This window comes from Sinohyriopsis cumingii, chromosome 1 (assembly GCF_028554795.1).
Source record: "Sinohyriopsis cumingii isolate HCF-2022 chromosome 1, ASM2855479v2, whole genome shotgun sequence".
In the NCBI taxonomy this organism is placed as follows: domain Eukaryota; kingdom Metazoa; phylum Mollusca; class Bivalvia; order Unionida; family Unionidae; genus Sinohyriopsis; species Sinohyriopsis cumingii.
In genome coordinates, this window is record NC_142961.1 from 36,882,395 (window position 1) to 36,902,174 (window position 19,780).

The following is a 19,780-nucleotide window of genomic DNA, read 5'->3' on the forward strand; positions in this document are numbered from 1 at the left end:
TGCTGACAAGTCAGATTCAGTCATGTACATCATGACATGGTTTGCTGACAAATCAGATACAGTCATGTATATCATAATATGGTTTGCTGACAAGTCAGATACATTCATGTACATCATAACATGGTTTGCTGATAAGACAGATGAAAGCCTTTCACAGGCTTATTCTTTAAAAGAATTTTTATTATTTATATTGAGTCGACATTAGCAGGATATTGAGACATATAGTAATCACTTTTATGGTGGTGTCATTGGTGTCAACAGTTCACTAAAGTTTTGGTTAAAGATTTTTCTTTGCATGTATTTCTTAAGCCCATTGATTTTCTTCATTCTTTACATAAATCTTTATTTTAAAAAGCAGTTCATTCTTTGACATTGTCATGGTCTGTTATAGAAAATTTGCTTTGAGATTTTGGTTAATATTTTTTCATTTGCTTATATCTCTAAAACAATGGATTTTTTTCATTCTTTGAGTGAATCATTATAAAGCACAGATGTTTCATTCTTAGACATGCTTGCTTGACTCATTGACCTTGTGATCAAGGTTACAGTCATAGAACATTTCTTTTAAGCTTTCAATTAAAGTTTTTTGCATATTTATAATAAATCCATTGATTTACTTAGAACAAATCATTCTGAAGCTAAGAGAATTCATTCTCTGACATTCTTGTTGAATCTTTTGATGTTTGGGTCAAAGTCACATGTTTAACATCAATGTTTCAACCCTGGTCTTGTCATGGCATTTTGTTCATTTAATATCTTTTGTTTTCTTTCTTTCTTTCTTTCTTTATATCCTGATAGAAAAGGTTTGGCTATAAAGCAGTAGGAATTCCATGAGCTATTTCTTGTAATAAGGAAATCAACTTGCTTTGGGGATATGCTAATAATGATATTGGTTATAATTTGCAGATACTGCCTGACTTGAAAAGCTGGTGTGAAGCCAAAAATTTGACATTGTCTGAAACATTTATATATTGGGTAAGTCTCTTCTTATTTATTTCTGTTCCAGCATGAGTTTTTATATACCCATTATAAGGCAGAGCATTTTGTGTTATTATGTCTATCCATCTGCTACCAGTAAGTCGTGTTGTCCATCACCATCTGTAGTTACCAAACTTTGTTAATGGCTTGAACATGGAGTAAAGAAGAATCCTATAGATTTGGGGGTTAGAGGTCAAAGGTCAAATTCATTGTGTCTGAAAGAAGAAAAATGATTTTTACACGCTGACTTGAGTGTTTCACCATCTGCAGGATCTGGTTTGCTTACACTTAGGGTATAGAAGAATCTATCAATTTTCAGGTCACAGGCAATGGTCAGGGAACAGAGTGAAAGAAGAAGAATTGTTTCTGTCTAATAACTTGAGTTCGCAACCATCAGCAGTTACCAAACTGTGTGGATGGCTTGTACTAAACATAAGGATGAAACCTTTTAATTTTGGTGTAGGTCAAAATCAATGTGACTGGAAAAGGAAAAACAGTTTATGCAGAGAAAAAAAATTTGGTCATTAGCCATGTACCGTAACCAAAGCTTATGGATGACATACATGTTAGGTAAGAAAGAAGCCTGTTTTGGTGGGGTCAATAGATGACGGTCAGGGTCATTGACTGAAAGAAGAAAAATAGCTATTTGCTCACATAGTTAAGCTTTTGTACTGCTGTCAGCTTTGGTATCAGGAAATATAAAAGCATCTACACATGTACACTCTCACAGAATGTCAACCATTCTTTCTTCCTGTGCCCTAGGAGTGGGTTTTATAGCATCTACCCAAAGGAGAGGGGGCGGTGGGGGGGGGGGCTAAATTTGTACATGTGCATTCAGTGCTAGCTCAGGTATCTTGCACACTGTATTCTGTTATACTTGGAATCATGATACTTGGTGAGGGGATGAATCTTGACAAGTACTACACCCTCATAAAAATAGGTCACCATGGCCTATATTTCATGCTTCACTGACTTTGTTTCAGTCAGAAGCACTGTTTGTGCCAGACGCATCAAACCAGGTGATTGTATGCATCTCTATTAGAACTACACCTTTATAACAAAAGTTCATTCTGACCCATATTTAACATTTCCCTAGCTTTTCTTAAGCTTTTGCATCTAGCTCCTGACCACATTGGTGTTTTATCTGCTGTATACTACTGCAGTCACTGGAATCGTGAAGTAAGAGGATGCATCTTGATGTATACTACATCCTCAGCTGAAATGTAGGTCACTGTGACCCATATTGTATATCACTGACTTTGATTCACGTTGATGTTTTTACTGTTCTTCCTGTTATAAATTAGTAAGAAAGTGATTACATAAATCTCGGCTGATACCATTCCCATTAGATTAAGCTGTTGCAATTAGCTCATGACTATTTGTACACTCTGTGCCTACTATCCTACATAGAATCATGAAACCTGGTGATGCATCTATATGAGCACCACAACCTCATTTCAGTATGAGGTCACTATTGGCTATATTTAATGCTTCTTTGACTTGGATTAAATTTTGAGTTTGTTTTCCGAGGCACTGTCCTTATTAGAATTGTAAAATTGATGATGATATGCATGTATATTACTACCACACTTTACACCAAAAGTACCCCATGACCTATATTTTATCGTTTACTACATTTGCCTAGCATTTTTTACTTGGCTTATGATCACAGGAATATTTGGTATGTTATATACATATGTTCTGTTGTAACTGGGATCATAAAATTTGGTGATTTGATGCATCTTGATAAGTTCTACATCCCTTTTTTAAAAAGAGGTCAGGGGTCCCGAGTGGCCAAGTGGTCTAAAGTGCTCTCCATCACGGATCACTGCCATCTCACCTCTGCCTGCTTTGGTTTGAGTCTTGGGCTCGGCCAGTGTGGATATGTGAGAAAGCTTGCCGGTAGCTTCTCGTGGGTCGGTGGTTCCTTTTGGGGTTTTCCCAGGTTCTTCCTCCACCATTAATACTGGCCGCCATGCATAGCCTATCTTGTGCTGAAAAATGGCGTTAAACCCTATAACAACAACAACAACAAAAAGAGGTCTTGGTGACCTGTTTTATGCTCAGTGACTTTTTAAAAAATTTGTTTTCGAAAAGTTCATTTTTTGGGTGTTGTTTATGTTCTATAATGAAACTTGATAATTGGATGCATCTTTGTTATTAATCATTAAAGTTAAAGATGGTTACTGTGACCTACATTTTTATCCATGTTAGACACATATACATCCTAACCTACTCAGAAGGTCTTTTTTGACCAGTGCAGTTGGAAGTTGCAATAAATATGTTTATTCAGTGATCATCTTTCCATTTTAATTACTATACATTGTATATTATGACATGTTACCTTCAGCAGGTTAACTCTGTGTTGTATATACAAATTTGTATAAGAAATAAGTGAATGCAGTGCATGCTGTATGCTTGTAATTTGAGTTCATTAAAGTAATTATTGATGCCTAAACTATGTACAGCATTAATCAGTTTCTTTACTAAGTTATTGGGGGCCCCGAGTGGCCGAGTGGTCTAAAGCGCTCTCCGTTATGGATCGTTGCCATCTCACCTCTGTCTGCATGGGTTCGAGTCTCGGATTCAGCCAATGTGGGTATGTGAGAACGCTGCCAGTAGCTTCTTTTAGAATCCTACTTTATGTGAATTTATTACACTTTTAAGTATATTTATCACCAATGTCCCTTCCCAGTCAGCATTTGAATAGCACTAACTAAGCTTAATGACTTTATCAGCTGACACTACAAAATACATTTGCAGCATGATGGCTACATGGGATCACATAGCCAATTCCAAGCAATAAACCTTTATACAAGTATGGGTATGGTTTCAACTTTAAATGTCGTATTCATTTTTATGCTAGTCAACGTATTTTCAATGGAGTCAGCATTCACTTTTACTTGTCTCCTCTTCAACCATTGCCAAGCGACCATGGTTATGACATTAAAAGGCTTTGATGTTTGATGGACAGGTGATAATACAAAATATTTATATATTTGCTGCTGATTGAGTGTAGATAGCCAAGTAATGCAAATTAAATCATTAAATTGTACAATAACTCTTGTTTTGTGGCACTAGTTGAAGAATATCTGTTTGGCACAACCCATCCTGTATGGCGTGCCAGACAAGCAGTGATTGGTCAGAATTAAATGACATGACTATTTTCTGAGGAGTATAAATAGGAGTGAAATTCAAAGGTCATCATGTCGCTGTCAACAGTCCATAGTTACCAGCCTCCACGAAAAATATTACTGAGGTAGTTATAATAAAAAATTTATCAAATCACTTTACTAGGAAGTAGCTAATAGATATTTATAAAAATAAGACAAGTCAGTGAATTTTTTTTTTTTAATATTATCAAAATACAGATTTAAATTACATTTTTAGTATTACAATTAGAATCAGTTAAATTCACTCAGATTCATTGTACTGTTATTGATTTGTGCCTAATGCAAAATTAATATTGTGCCATACTAAATTGTATGCAGCTATCTCCTATCACACTAAGGACACATGTACAAAATACTCTGTAGGCCATACATTTCTTGCTCTGTTTATATTACACATACCATATATGCTCACTTGAAAGTTGAGTCAAAGATTCCATCTGCCATATCATAAAGCTGCTGCAAATCAGCCTATTTTGTTCTACTGATTACTCCTAACAAACTGCACCGATTCAGATATTCTGGCACATTATACAGTGGTGGATCTGGGTCTGTGCAGTTTGCAGTTGGACTCGACTTATGTTAAGCTTATTAAAAGTTTCGATGTAAAAATAAATGATTGCCCCCAGAAATAATTTAGATAGAAAGGGTGCCAAGATCACCTAGTCTGTATTTGTTTACATTGGCTGCTGGAGACTAGTGAAAGTAGAGGTGAGTTATGTAATCATTGATTGCACTCAGGTTGCTTACTTGACCATGTATCTTGGTCTGTCAAAAGCATACCTAGTTTTGTTCTTATTAACCATTTTGAAAAATGTTCATTTATTGGTTGCATGGTCAGATCAAGAAAGAGAACTCTTACAATATACAGATCCAGAAAGTTGCATGTAAGTGAACTGTCAAAATAAAATCAGTAATGCCACTGAAGTTAAGTATAGTATTTATCAAGAATAAAATACACTAGTGTCTTTTCTTTTTCGGCCTCAGCCGTTTGCCTTTCTGTTATTTGCTGTAAATCATTTCCACTATTTTAGGGTTGGTGTATTAACTCTTTCTAAGGCTATGACATAGATGATTTATCTCGACAGGAAATGACCCAGGGCCAGTGTTAGTTATGCAATAAATGACATGGTCTTTCATGTAGAGAAAGTATTAATATGATTGCAGGGCAGAGATCTCAATGGCTTAAATGTTTTGACTCCAGGGGGATAAGAAGTGACCCAGGAAACTATGCTAAATGCATAACATAGGTATACTCTTATCAGGCTTAATAAGTGTATGTGTATGTATGTATGAGTGTATGTATGTATATATGTGTGTCTGTATGTGTGTATATATGTATGTATGTATGTATGTAACATAGATTTACTCTTATCAGGCTTAATAAGTATATGTCTGTATGTACGTACGTACATATGTATGTTATAAACCAGGGGTCAGTCTCCAGAGTCAATGATAATTACATAAATGACTTAGATTTTTCATGTTAGGACAGTGTATATATAATAATAGGTCAGGGATCATAATGGTTTCCAAGATGAAGCCCATCAGCAGGTCCAGCATACCACAGACAGATACAAGGGCATGACCCATGGTAATGTCGATTTAACACAGAGTTAATTCTCTATACTTATGCAATTCTTATGTTTAGTGTTTAGGCTGGAATAAACAATAACACAAGAAACAGTGAAAACAACAAGCTTTAAAAAATTTAACAAATAATTTATTTCTCTGGAAAAACTCTGTAAAAATGAAAAAATAAGAACTTACGATTTTAAGAATCAAATCCAAAAATAATCTAAGAATAATCCACAAATGAAATTTTAGAAGTCCTAATAATGAAATGTTCTAATGAATTCAAGTTCGAGTCCCAACGAAGACTCCAAGATGGAAGGCTATGATGTATACTGTAGCTATTATTGTACTGTTGTGTCTACAGTTCTGTGTTATTCACAAACAATAATCTGGCATTTGAATTTCCCAATAAAATTTAATGAAATGTCTTTGTCCAAGAATTCTGTATGAGCACTCATATACTTCCTGATAAAAGAACTATCCTTTGAATCCAAATATTTTGAATAAATATTAAAATGTTATTCCCAAAACTGATCACAAACAAACAAACACCTTGATGTCAAGTGTTTTAAGCCCAGACTGAGAAAATCTCTATAAACAATGATTATACAATAACTTAAAATGCATGACAGATTCCTGGATGAGGGTCAACTTTCCAGAATCTTTGAGAAGTATTTTTGTCTAAAAACATGTAGTTCCAGTATGATCTTGACAAAAACCAATCATTTTACTCTAAGAATAGGATAAAAAAATAAAAAGTTGTTTACTTGTCTCAGTGATTTCTGAAATCAAGGTTGGAAACTAGGTCAGCTTTAGGTGTTTACAACTGAAGAGTCAAGGTCAAACTATTTTCTGAAAAAATATTGAGTTCCTAGTAAACAAACCTACATTATTTTGACATGTAATGAAAATAAAAATAAAAAGATTTTATAACTTACAAACAATTAAATTAAATCAAATATAAATTAAATCAAATATACGTAACACAATATTCCAAAGATTGGGGGGTGGGGGAGGTGTGGGGGGTGGGTGGTGAAGTGGGCCAAGTGACCTAAGGTGCCCGTCTTTACAAATCATTCACATCTCACCTGTCCATGTAGGTTTGAGTCTTTGTTTGTTCAATGACGGTATGTGATAAACCTTGCCAATAGCTTCACGTGGATTGTTGGTTCTTTATGGGTTCTACCTGGGTTCTTCCTCATTCAAATATACTGGCCACCATTCATACCCAGCCTTGCACAAGACCAAACCAAACTATATTCAGAAAGGTAAATTAATGATCGATGTATCATTGCAAATGAGCATTGACTTCTACCAAAATATGTAGAAATTAAAGGTTGACTTTTAACTCAGTCGTCACACACCCATACCATTTCATTTGCTTAAATAAGAACACATGCTGGACATTATGTATATTAAAGGAGACCAGAAATCAAAATTTTCCTTCTACGTATGTAATTCTCTACAGATTTTAATTTGACTGACATGTTTATAAATTAAATATCGTAAGCGGGTAGTGATTTTATTGCATGGAAGATACCACAATTCCGTAAATTGCCGAGTTTTAATGAGACGACAGATCACGTGGTACCGTGACGCAATACTAGCCAGTCCTCGAATACAAACATAAACATTGGCGAGCGAGACAGACGGAAGGAGACCACATATGGGTTGCACATTCAAAACTTGAATCTGCAGTCTGATATAATAGCTTATGTACTGTACTGGTCAGTGTTAAAAGAATTCTTTTAGGTACAGGCCCCGGGCTGGTGACTTAAATAAACTCAAGCCCTGGCTGAAATTCCACAAGCCCGGACAGTTCATACCTGTCAACTCTCAAGCCGGGAGAAAAACCTCCTGATTTTGGGGTATTTCCTCATCTACATCCCGATCTCATAATATCTCTAAATTTTTCGCAGCGAAGTCCTGATAATTACATTATGTCTGTCAATTTTCATTTGTCAGAAGAAGAAAAAAACAACCCCAAACCGTTTATAAATAGATATAACCTATGCAATCCACAGTCTAAGCTGCCACACTGCAGACATCGTAGTGATATGACTGAAAAATTGTTAAAGCTACGTTAAAAATTCAAATCACACGCACACACGTCTAAATCCGGCACTGGAGGAAATAATTAAAATCACAAAACAGTTTTTTTTCTTCTTTTTTTTCTTCTTCAGTAAATAGAACGTGAAAATTAAACATTATTCAAGTAAATTTCAGATGTTTTTAAACAACTACAACAGTACTTTAGTATAACAAAATTAAAAGAGTACAATTGTCACCAATTAGCTTAAATGAATGATCACTGTGAAATTTTCTCTGCAAACAAAATCGCATCTCCATTTCCGCCAAATAAACTTGGCTAGTTGACACCTAACATTCCTCGACCGTATATGTAAAGTTTAATTACCATAATTAAATTAAAAGGAATAAAACAAAATATACCATGCAGTATATGTGGCCCTAAAGAACTAATTCTGAATAAATATTTTGTTCAGCAAACAGTGTTACATGCATTAAGACTTAAACCTGAAGTCCATGGCATCGTAAGTAACAACAAAATAGGCATCGTTTATTTTGGCAATCAATTGCTGGTGCTTACACACACACACACACTGTCGAACAGGGTTTCTTTGAAGTATGTCCGAAAGGGCAGTCCTTTTCACAAGATCAATGCAAGGATGGAGTATGTTCATTAGTCACATCGGCTTTATTGTTTGCGTACATAAATCAAAACTTTAGCTATTTTGCAATTTAGCCAGAGCTGACCAGAATATGCAAAATAGGCTTGTCCTGGGGGAATAATAAGGCCTATCACATGGAGAAAAGGTACGTCCCATGGGCGCTCACACATTGGGGCAAGGGGTTGGGTCAATAGTCACCCCCAGCCAGTTTCTATTGTCAGCCATTTAATGTGAAACTTTGACCTCTTTTCTTTTAATCGCTGTTATTTAAACTGCCAAAGGAATAGTTTTATATCAGTTCCAATCATTACAAATTACCGTTTATACATGCTACATGTATACAATGATTTTTTTTAAATTTGTAATTTTTATAAGATTACTGAAAATTGTGTTTTCTCGAAACACGACAGGTTTTAAATATTATTTTTGGCAAAGCCTCCATTTGATTAAAATCAAATCTAAATTTCACCTTGAACAGTAGTGATTTGATTTAGATTGTGCCGTGTTAAGGCATGTATGTCAACATCTTGAAAATACATTTACTAATTTCACCAGCCCGATCAAAGTTTCCTCAGGCAAACAATTTTTGTTTCGACAAGCCTGACGGGCATCTCATTTTGAATACAGGATGGGCCGGAACTAAAACCAGAGGGGCCCAGGGTGTCGGGCTATCCGATTTAATTTTAGCACTGCTGGTGTAGATAAAAGATCTGTGAATTGATTGTTGCATTTTGTGGTCACTTACTCGGCCTTCTGCCTATTTTCGTAACTCGCACGTTCAACACTTTTCCCAGGATTTAAAATATTCAACGTTATGTCTGGAACAGCGCCAACTTTTTGTCTAGGCCTAGTATTTGCGTATCCTTGAGCTGCCATTTTTTCAGAATCCCTCCCGTAACAGTTCTTTGAGAAATGTAACGAGCACATAGGGCTGTATGGTGTTGCTTTGAAATCAACACGTTTGTAATAATGTATCCATTCTTTCATTATGCCTTTATCTTTCGGAAAAGAAAAAAAAATGTTGTCCACTGGCTTTTCTTAATGTTTTATTACACCCGTAAGCAACGCAAAACGGTATTGTCTTTTTCTCTGGCAACTCTCACTTGGGCTGCTGGAGTCGCTACTATGACGTCACATCCCGAAAGTAACCAAATAGGTGCAGAAATTTTGCATACAAGGTCACGGAAATTCAGCTCCTAGAAGATAGGCCAATATTTTAATATTGGCATTTCGGTCGCAGATGATACTTCAGAATAAGGTTTACTGCATTAGTACCTTTATTATTATTCAATATTTCCATTGGTTTCTGGTCTCCTTTAAGTTTTATCAAATTCCTGCCAATAGTTTTAGAGCTACAAGCTTACAAAACAATGTTAACATTCAGTGGATGCCTGCAAAGATGATGATAATGCTGATGCTGATGATGACATGATTATTGGTATGTCTCACATTTTTCTCTCCAAAAGGAAATTCAAAAAGTATCCAGGTTTATTTATTTGATGAAATTACAACCCTTTTGATAGCACAGCTTTACATAATAAAGATTTGTCCCCTAGTTTCTAAAGTTAAAAAGGCTAAGATTGATGATGATTATTTTCTTTTAATAGGGTTCCAGGCATCCTGACAAAAGAGATGCATCAAGTCAAGAAAAAATACAGACCAGTATTGAAAACTGTTATTACAATAACATTATGCCCATCTTCCTGAATTTTACCAGGTAAGTTTGAAGTAAGACAAAATGAGGATTTTTACAAGAGTTTGTATTATTGTTTTAAACAAAGTTTATCAAACATCTTGAACAATATTTTGTGTCACAAGATACATTGCATAATTTTGTAATATGCAACTGTTTTGATAATTTTTATATTTGAGAAACATACATTTTAGGTTCTGTATATATCAACTCAATCAACTACATTACTTGGTGATGTTTATTTTATTAGTAACATTTTTGTTTGTGTTTTCTCATTAAAAGTTATGTCAGGACTTGTTATTTTATATAAATCAGCTAACATGTTGATTATAATAGATTCTGTAATGGAAAAAATATAAGCTTTTATCCAAAGTTTCATTTCACGCCAGGTCAGTTTTTTCATCTTAAATTAATTTGTCATCCTTTTATCAGCCAATGTATTTCATTGCCTTTAAAATGAATATTAGAAAAGGTTATGAATAATATCTAGAAATGTTTGCTCCAAGAGGTCAGCAATAAAGGATACTTGCTTTAATTTCACCATCAGCTCTTGATTCAGGACTTAACACTAGAACTTTCAGTAAGCGGCCAGGATTATAGCTTTGTGATAAGCAGGTGGTGGTGTCATTTGTCTCTTTTCACTTCTGTGGGCCTGGGTCTTGTTGTGTCACTAATAAGGGTATGTGGTCACCCATCCAAGGCCAGTGGTTCTCCATTGAACATGTTTCCAAAGAACATTATTGTTAGGAAAGAAGCTCCCATACCTTCAATCCATTCAACAGAGAAAGATGAAAAATTGTGGCTTTCCCATCAATATGCCATATAGATGAAGGGAAGAAACTTTTTCCAACCTTTCTCATTACCCACCTTTACCTCTGCCAGGTGGTTATAGTTGACTACTCAGTTTTATAATGGGGATGATTGACCATCCATTGAGAAAGTTGGTACATTATTGAGTGTAAAGTTATTTCTACATGTTGCATGAAATTTGTTTATATTTATGTGAAATTTTCCATAGTTTTTGAATATTTTTCTTTCATACTTTGTGCTCCAGCATGGTATTGTTGGTGCCTGTTGGTGGTTGTTTCATGCACACTGCTGGAATTTCTTTGGTTATTATGAATAAGTATTGATTATTTACAGAGGTAAACACTTTCAGTTTTATTTCTTCAAATTGTTTTTCGTTTTGTTTTTAGATATGATAGAACATGTGGATGAAGTATATCAAATGCACAAGATTCAAGGCAGTTGAGGACGTGCAAGATACCTGCCTTGCTTTTATCAAGTGTTCATCAGACTCAGCATGTACTGTTTGTGCATCATGATCTGGAACCATCTCTTCCTCAGTACTGTGCTGAGGGATTAAGACCAAAGAGAGATGTATCAAGACCAGCGTGACAGAATGAGTTTGTTGTTGTATGGTTTAATGCCATTTCTCAGCACAAGATAGGCTATACATAGCGGCCAATATTAATGACGGAGGAAGAACCTGGAAAAAACCTGGAAAGAACCACCGACCCATGAGAAGCTACTGGCAAGCTTTCTCATATAACCACATTAGCTGAATCCGAGACTCAAACAGATGCAGACAGAGGTGAGATGGCAGTGATCTGTAATGGTGAGCGCTTTAGACCACTCGGGGCCCCAGAATGAGTATGCATCCTAAGATGTCATCACTAGTTAGTATAGTGGGAGTCACCATGATGGTCTTCCCCACACTGAAGGTGATGCATCTAATGCACACAGTGAACATTACATTAGGTTATCTGTAGGTAAAAAAAGGTTGCAGAATTGCCATCCAAATGGCCTACACAGAATTGCTATCTAAACGGTCTACACAGAATTGCCATCCAGACGGTCCACACAGAATTGCCATGCAAATGGTCTACACTGAATTGCCATCCAAATGGTCTACACAGAATTGCCATCCAAACGGTCTACACACAGAGTTGTCATCCAAATGGTCCTCACAGAATTGTTGTGCAAACGGTCTACACTGAATTGCCATCAAACGATCTACACAGAATTGCCATCCAAACAGTCTACACAGAATTGCCGTGCAAACAGTCTGCACTGAATTGCCATCCAAATGGTCTTCACAGTATTGCCATCTCTACACAGAATTGCCATCCAAACAGTCTACACAGAATTGCCATCCAAACGGTCTACACAGAGTTGCCATCCAAACGGTCTTCACAAAATTGCCGTGCAAACGGTCTACACTGAATTGCCATCCAAACGATTTAAACAGAATTGCCATCCAGACGGTCTACACAGAATTGCCATGCAAATGGTCTACACAGACATTGTTTTAGTCATAGATATAGGGACTAGTTCAAGAAGGGATGACACATTTTGTTGGTGAATTTGATCACCACGGTCCCTCTTATTTCTCCAATGATGGTTTGGATCTTAACAGGAGACTTCCTTACTTTTTAGGCTGCACAGTGGGTACAAGTTTCCCTGCATGTCTGAGCTTGGCTTTGGGCCTGTAAATCTGGCGCCATTCTTGATGCCAACCATCCAGTCTAGCTATTCAGTGGAACAGACAAAATATAGTTTTAAAGTGGCCATAAAGGAAATCTAAATAGAGTTCTACCAATTTTTGAGACCCAAGCCCTGTCACCTGCAACCCAGGCCTATGACATCAAGGTTTTGGTGGATCTGAAAGATGACAATCTGCCACCATCCTTCAAGCTTCTGTGGTCAGCAAAAGTCAGAGAAAGCTCTGACCAATTAAGGGACCTGGCCAGGTCCAGAATTTTCTTTTCAGAAAGTCAGTTATGTTTTCTCCATGTTGGACCACTTGCATCTGCTGATGTTAAACACTTTGCTGGTGTCATTGGACAAGAACATCATGGTAGTCAATATGACCATCTGCTGTTTCATAAAGTTGACAAAATTGTCTTCCATGCAACCTTTAAGTTACTGTGTAGCATGTTCATTACTTCCTCTGTGCTGGATTTGGCGAAAAAACAGGTAGAGACCATGCATTGAAGTCGATGGCATTAATTGCTAAGTTTATTACCAGGGCCATGCACCACATGATAACTAAGGCTCTGAAGGCTTCGGCTAACCTGGATCTTGTGAGACAAGACACCTGCTTGTGTTCATCCATCCTTAAGCTGCAGCATGCTTTAACCCTTCAGTCAGCATTCTTTGGCACTCCATATTTTGGGAAAGTAAGTACTGGTCATTATATGGACTTGTTAGACCTATTGGCCAATTTTTTCTTGAATATTGCAAAATATAATGCCCTGTTTCTCTAGTGGATTTTGTCATGGGTGTTTACATTCCTCGATTATGGTCAGTTCGAGTCCTTAGCTATCTCCTCCTTGATGCTGCTATTATAGAAAAGGTGTGTCTTGATAGTTTCAGCTTTGGCATGCAGGGTATGGAAATTGCATGCCCTTTCATTTGACCTGCACTATCTCCAGTTCAGATTAGATCAGGTGTGCACAACCCCCAGCCCATGGGGTGGATCTGGCCCGTGAACGAGATCTGTATGGCCATCAGGGCAAATTAAAACAACACAGAAATCTGGCCCGTTAATAATAGTTATATTAAAGAAATTAGTGTTTGTGGCCTTCGAGTTGTCTTAGAAAATGTAATCTGGCCCATGGCTGAAGAAGGTTGTGCACCCCTGGATTAGATGTTTCTGTGCTGGTGATGATTCAGCTAGGCTTCATAGATAAAAACATGCTGTCATCAGTGGGCAGTCATAGTGATGAACCACACTCTTTCCTGTATTGATCCATTTATAGTGACAGTGATGCAGGACCAATAAATTGCACAGAGGAATTTTATAGGGTCTGGCAATGTCTTTTTCCACAGTGAAGCTAGGGAAAGAGTATCTAATCACCCTGGCATCATGGCTAAAGTGGGTAATATGCTACTCATAATATGAGATCTCAAAATGTCAAGTACACCTCACGAAAATCTCAGTTCATGAGGTCAGAGCTATCTGTGCAAGTCTCATGATCGAAAAGAACATGGCAATCTGAAATATAATTGATGCCATTGTCTGATATTGCACAGTCAACCTTCTCAGGCTTTTATCTGTGTGATGTAGCTTTTCAGAGACGGGGAAACAAATTCAAATGAAAAGAAAATTATATAGTAAATATGGTTTCAGTGAGAGTACTGACCCAGTCACATTACTGTTAAACCCTACCACACATCCTGCAAATAGGAGAATCCTTGTTGAGGTATTGGTTAAGTTAAAGCATGAGTAAACAACTGTAGCCACCTAGCGATGGTAAGGGGAGCTAAGAGAAGGATTGGACAGAGTTTCTTCACTTTGTTTATATGGTACATATATGAATAAAATGAAACTTTTGTGCCTTTTCACAGTGGCTGGATTAATAGAGCTTCTATCCTTACTTTAATGCAATTGGTTAAGTATTCTAAGAAAAATACAATTTTCTAACAAATTTGTTTTTTCTTGGGTTCTTTGGTTTCTTTTGCATTCAGCATGACATGATGCCAACAGCTGAGCCACTGAGAGCATGTTAATTAAGGTGTCAGAATTTGCTGGTCATTTTGACATTACTTTTAAGGTATTATAATTCATGGGGTGCTATTTTGTTCTATTTTGTGGTTGTTAAAAAACATGAATTGAAAGACCCAAATGAACATGGATCCTTTTGGGGAAACAATAGAACCCTTTTCCCAAACCATAAATTCAGGAATGAACAAGGATGTAATCTATAGGAAAACGATGAAACTTGCCACCCATGAAAATAATTGAAAATGAATTCACAGAAAATAATAAAAATAAATCTGAATCAAATTTAATTCTGACTTATGTGTCAGAAAAGTTCAGATTTGAAGGTTATGACTTGTTACTGCAATTACACTTTTCATGCATATTTTTTATTGGATGTTAGAAAATAAGAGCTTACGTATTCCTAAGGCTCGTCTTTTTTATATTCCAGTGAGAGTATTGGCTGGGTCCCTATGTGGGGAGAATATCCAGATGAATATATTGAAGACTACATTAATGCCTATGGGTTGCTGGTAGAGGACCTCGAGATCTTATATGGAGCTTACAGGGAGGATAATCATAACAGTAAGATTGTCATTATACAGACCCTGAAACAGGTAATTTAACCAGTGAAGTGAAAATGGAATAGACATAGCTGCCAACCCTCATGATTTTGGTGTGAATTTCATGACTTTCTAGAGGATTCATGGATTCATGCTGCATGCCCAAAAATCATGAATTCCCCAATTCTCAATTATTTTACATTTTTCCGTTAATTGCAAGTCATGATATCGGCCATTGCCAAAACTATTCAGCACTACTAATCGCGATATTAGTAGAACTATAGCCGATTGGTGCTTTTGGTCCGGTAGCAAGCATTTAAGCTTATTTTAATTTATATGTACAAGAGTAGTTTACAAATGCTTTTGAAAGAAACCACTGCCTATCTGGAACTTTTCTCCATGCATGTGCTGCCAACACTGATTTGAATTACCGTTTGGCATCGCATCTTTCAAATGTTTTCACCACCAAGGAAAAAGAAATGTATTGCACAAAATGTGAGTTTACTTTGGAATATACCAAACATTTGCCGTGCATTCAGCCATCAAATGCCAACTTAAATCTTGCTTTTTGCACAGTGTGCCACAAATTTTAGCATTGGGCATGGTGGCAGAGATGATGTGAGGAAGCACATTGGTAGCAAAAAGCACATCAAGGTTGGGAAACTACATGAAGACAGTTTTTTCAGGAGTTGGAATTTTTTAGATTGAAAGATTAGCGTATATTGTAATTTGCTTGAGTTCACAGTTTTCTGCGCATGCGCCAACACCACTAATCATTAACCATTCGATGTTTCATCTTCTGGATTAATACCGTTTAGTAATTAAAGCTACAATGCAGTTAAAATGTTTTCACCTCCAAGGAAAAAGATTTGTATTCCACAAAAAGTGAAGTATACATTGGAGTACACCAAAATTTGGCCTTGCGTTGAGTATTATGCTCTTTGCACAGTAGTGTGCCAAGAATTTTAAAATTGGGAATGTGCACTAGGGCTGGTATTGTTGCTTATAATTTACCTGTCATATATGTACCATATAGTAATATTATAAATACATGTATGAAAGATAAATTATAAGCAATGAGACGAGCCATTGGTATGTGGCAGAACGATGCTATAGCACCCCCAGCAGATTTCAGTATTATAGTACTTTAAGCCACCTACTTAAATCCTGCATGCTACCAGTGCTGAAACATTGTTTGTAAGCTTTCTTGTTGAACATAACCTGTCTTTCTCAGTTGGAGATAGCAACAGTGACAGTGAAAGATTATTTGCTATTGTGAGGAAAAAATAAGACAAGCTTTAAGTGCCTCCTCAGGTGCTGAAAATTTGCAACAATTTTAGTCACCAAGATTAACTGGTAGGCAAGAAGCCTAAACTGTTTTAAAACAAATTTACCATAGCCTGATTGAAGAAGTTCAAGACTGCCACAGCATCATATCATGACAAATAGCGTGAAGTTTGTGTATATCAGTAAATTTAGGTGCAAGTATAGTAGTACATGTAATCGGTGTAAATAATATGTTTTATTTTTATTTTGGGATTTTCACATAATGTAGTACTGACCATCGAAGTGGGTGGAGTTAGGGTCATGATATAATTTTTCACTAATTTTTATCCCACTTTTCACTAATTGCGAGTCTGGAGGGTTGGCAGCTATGAATAGAGAGTGAATTCAAACAGAATCCAGGATAAACTCAAACGGAATGAAGAATGAATGCAAATGTACTGAAATGCAGAATGAACAGAAACAAAAAAAGATGAATGCATTTTTAAGAAAATGGAGAGCACAAATTCAAAGTGTAGAACATTGAACAATGAATGAAAAATGAGAACTAACAACAAATAATTGTGTATCAGGAATAGATTTAAAAATTGATTATTTTTGAACTAATTCTAAATTGCCACTGTCAAAAGTCTATTTGTATGATTATTCAGGATTGGAGTCCATACACTCGCTAATGGTTTGAAACCCCCTACACTCCATGACAATGTTCTTGTTGAGGCAGGCATAAAAAAAACAACCAACATCATCATCATTGGTGATTGTATATTTAAAGTCTTTGAATGAAATCATATAAGAAACAGACAAATTTGTACAACTATATTTTAAAACTTATTGCAGTTAATATTATATTTTAGTCTATTGCAAATTTAATGCTGTCTTTTGCATTTTATGCATTTTCAGTTTAATTAAAGCATTCTATGAATAAGATAAGATACATCTTGAATTAGCTTTCTTTAACACAAAAATTGAAAACAAACTTGAAGTACAGTGGGACCCTGCTATAACACAGTAGTTGGAAGCCATAGAATCCGACCGTGTTATGAACCGAACCGTGTTATATGCAACCAAGTCAGTTAGCTGAAGAAAATGTACCCCCCCAAAAAAAAAATTGGGGGGGGGGGGGTAATAAATGCGGGCGGTAAAATACGTGCACAGTTGCTATCTTGAATTAATGCATATTAAATGAGAAATACACCTGTAGTGAAAAGAGAGAAGACATCGTATAATAGTTTACTTTATTTAGAGAACCATGAATTGGTACATATACGTGAATACTGTTTATATATAAATGTCTAATGTATAGCATGAATAGAGTATCAACGCCGTGTACTCACCTGCGAACCTCATCATATACATTGAATCCACAATACAAGCGATTCCATCGAAAATATGCTTACACAGCTTTAAAATATTCATTAATTTTGTAACAGGTCATATTGGTCTGAATTCAGTGGAAAAACGTAGCACAATCATGTAACGAATGACAAAGCACATTTACTTTGAAGTACGTTCGAAGTCGGTAAAAGTTAGTTTGCGTTTTAGGCCGCCATTGGCATAAACTTTTTCCCTACAGAAAGTAAACTTCCACAGCACAGTTAAAGTGTTCCAGTCATGTTGGAAAATGCAAAAATTCAACACTTTTATTTAAGTTTGGTACTGACTTCCTTTGAAGAAAACTTCTTTGTTGTTATTGAAAGGTTGTAGTCGGCTTTCTTTGATGAAGGGTGCATGCGCTATTGAAGTCACCGCTAAAGAAAAAGCTTTGGAGAACCAAACGAATGCCCATTTCTTATTGTGGCAGCAACATCTAATAATTGTATTACATGACTGAGACGGTGATTTTTTCCATTTGCTGAGTACGTTTTCATAACAGTCGGTGCTTCAAAGGTAATGTTTCCTTTGAAATTTCAGGAAATTGTTTTATCTGGATACATTTTTAAAAAGGAATTGGCCGTCGTTTAGACTGTTCTAGTTACTCTACTGAAGTCAATAAGAATTTTTTTTTTTTTTTTTTACATTCGTGGTAGCAGCGTGATGCTGCCTTCTATGCATGCGTCTGAAAATTAACAAAGGGTCAATGGACGATAGAGACACAGGTGTTCTGATGACATGGAGTATTACAGAAAACTTGAGTGTTCTGAAGGATTTAATTCTGAGTGAAAAGAAGAGGAATTTTACTTACCATCCACACACAAATGCCAGCCTTTGTAAATATATTAATTCTGTCTGCTTGGGTTCGAGTCTAGGGCTTGGCCAATGTGGATATGTGAGAAAGCTTGCTGGTAGCTTCTCGTGGGTCGGTGGTTCTTTCCGGTGTTTTCCCGGGTTCTTCCTCCACCATTAATACTGGCCTCCATGTATAGCCTGAAAAATGGCGTTAAACCCTATAACAATAACAATAACAATAAGTATATTAATTACTAGCGAGCGGCTGAAAATCCGATGAAAGAATACGAGAGAATGCCTCGTCCAGTTGATCTCCGTTACCAGAAATGTCAACAACAAAAAATCGGATATTTCACAGCATACAGAACTCGTACTAGATGGCAGGATAAGCGGATTATGATATAACAATGCACTGTTTAGATGGTTTGTCAGTATAGACAAAGAATTTGTTTATGTAACAATAGATAAATTTCAGTGCATTTTATATCTAGCTTGCGGCTTCCTTTCATGGGGCCACTGAACTTCTGCACTCCAAACCAATGGTTGTATATAAAAGTTTAAACAGCCAACAATGTCGCCAACAGATAAAAAAAGCCACATGGTATGTTTTGCAGCCAATAAGGAAAAACAATCCAAGTTTGCGACATTGGCGAAGACCTACACGATCCCAGAATAAACTTTTTATGCGGTTTTTTTTTCTTCTTCTTCTTCTTACTTTTAAGAAGAAAGAAAAAGTACTTTTTCGTGTACGAGAAAAATACATATAAAATTTCAGGAGCCAAGCCACAATCGTCTTGCATTTTTTATTCATACGCGATCTCTATCCCAAAATGATAAGCAACTTTTTACTTTTTTTCTCTATACCTTTTAAGAAAAATTTTTATGCACAAGAAAAATAACGTGTATATGATATTTCAGGAGCCACGCCACGACCGCGTTATATCCGAATTCGCGTTATAATGGAGTGCATTATAGTGGGGTCACACTGTATATGTATTATTGTTTTGTTCCAAACAAGTGAAGGTGGAAAGAAATGATATATGAAAGTGATCTGGATGCATTTCTGTTACATGAAAAATGAAATGCAAACACAATTTTGATGCAAATAAATACAAATCTAGTGCACATTGGTAAAATTACCTATTATGGGGTCTGTAATTCTCTCTCTCGCTCTG

At 36.2% G+C, this 19,780-nt stretch overlaps 1 protein-coding gene across 1 annotated transcript in view; it reads left to right on the forward strand.

Annotated features, from left to right (window-relative positions):
* Positions 1-19,780, forward strand: part of LOC149806713 (TPR repeat-containing protein DDB_G0287407-like) — a 152,743-nt gene that overhangs the window by 16,901 nt on the left and 116,062 nt on the right. Inside the window, exons 3-5 of the mRNA XM_089956818.1 lie at positions 907-975; positions 10,021-10,130; positions 15,044-15,177. Of these exons, the coding sequence (XP_089812944.1) occupies positions 907-975; positions 10,021-10,130; positions 15,044-15,177 (313 nt within the window). The remainder of the gene's footprint in view (positions 1-906; positions 976-10,020; positions 10,131-15,043; positions 15,178-19,780) is intronic.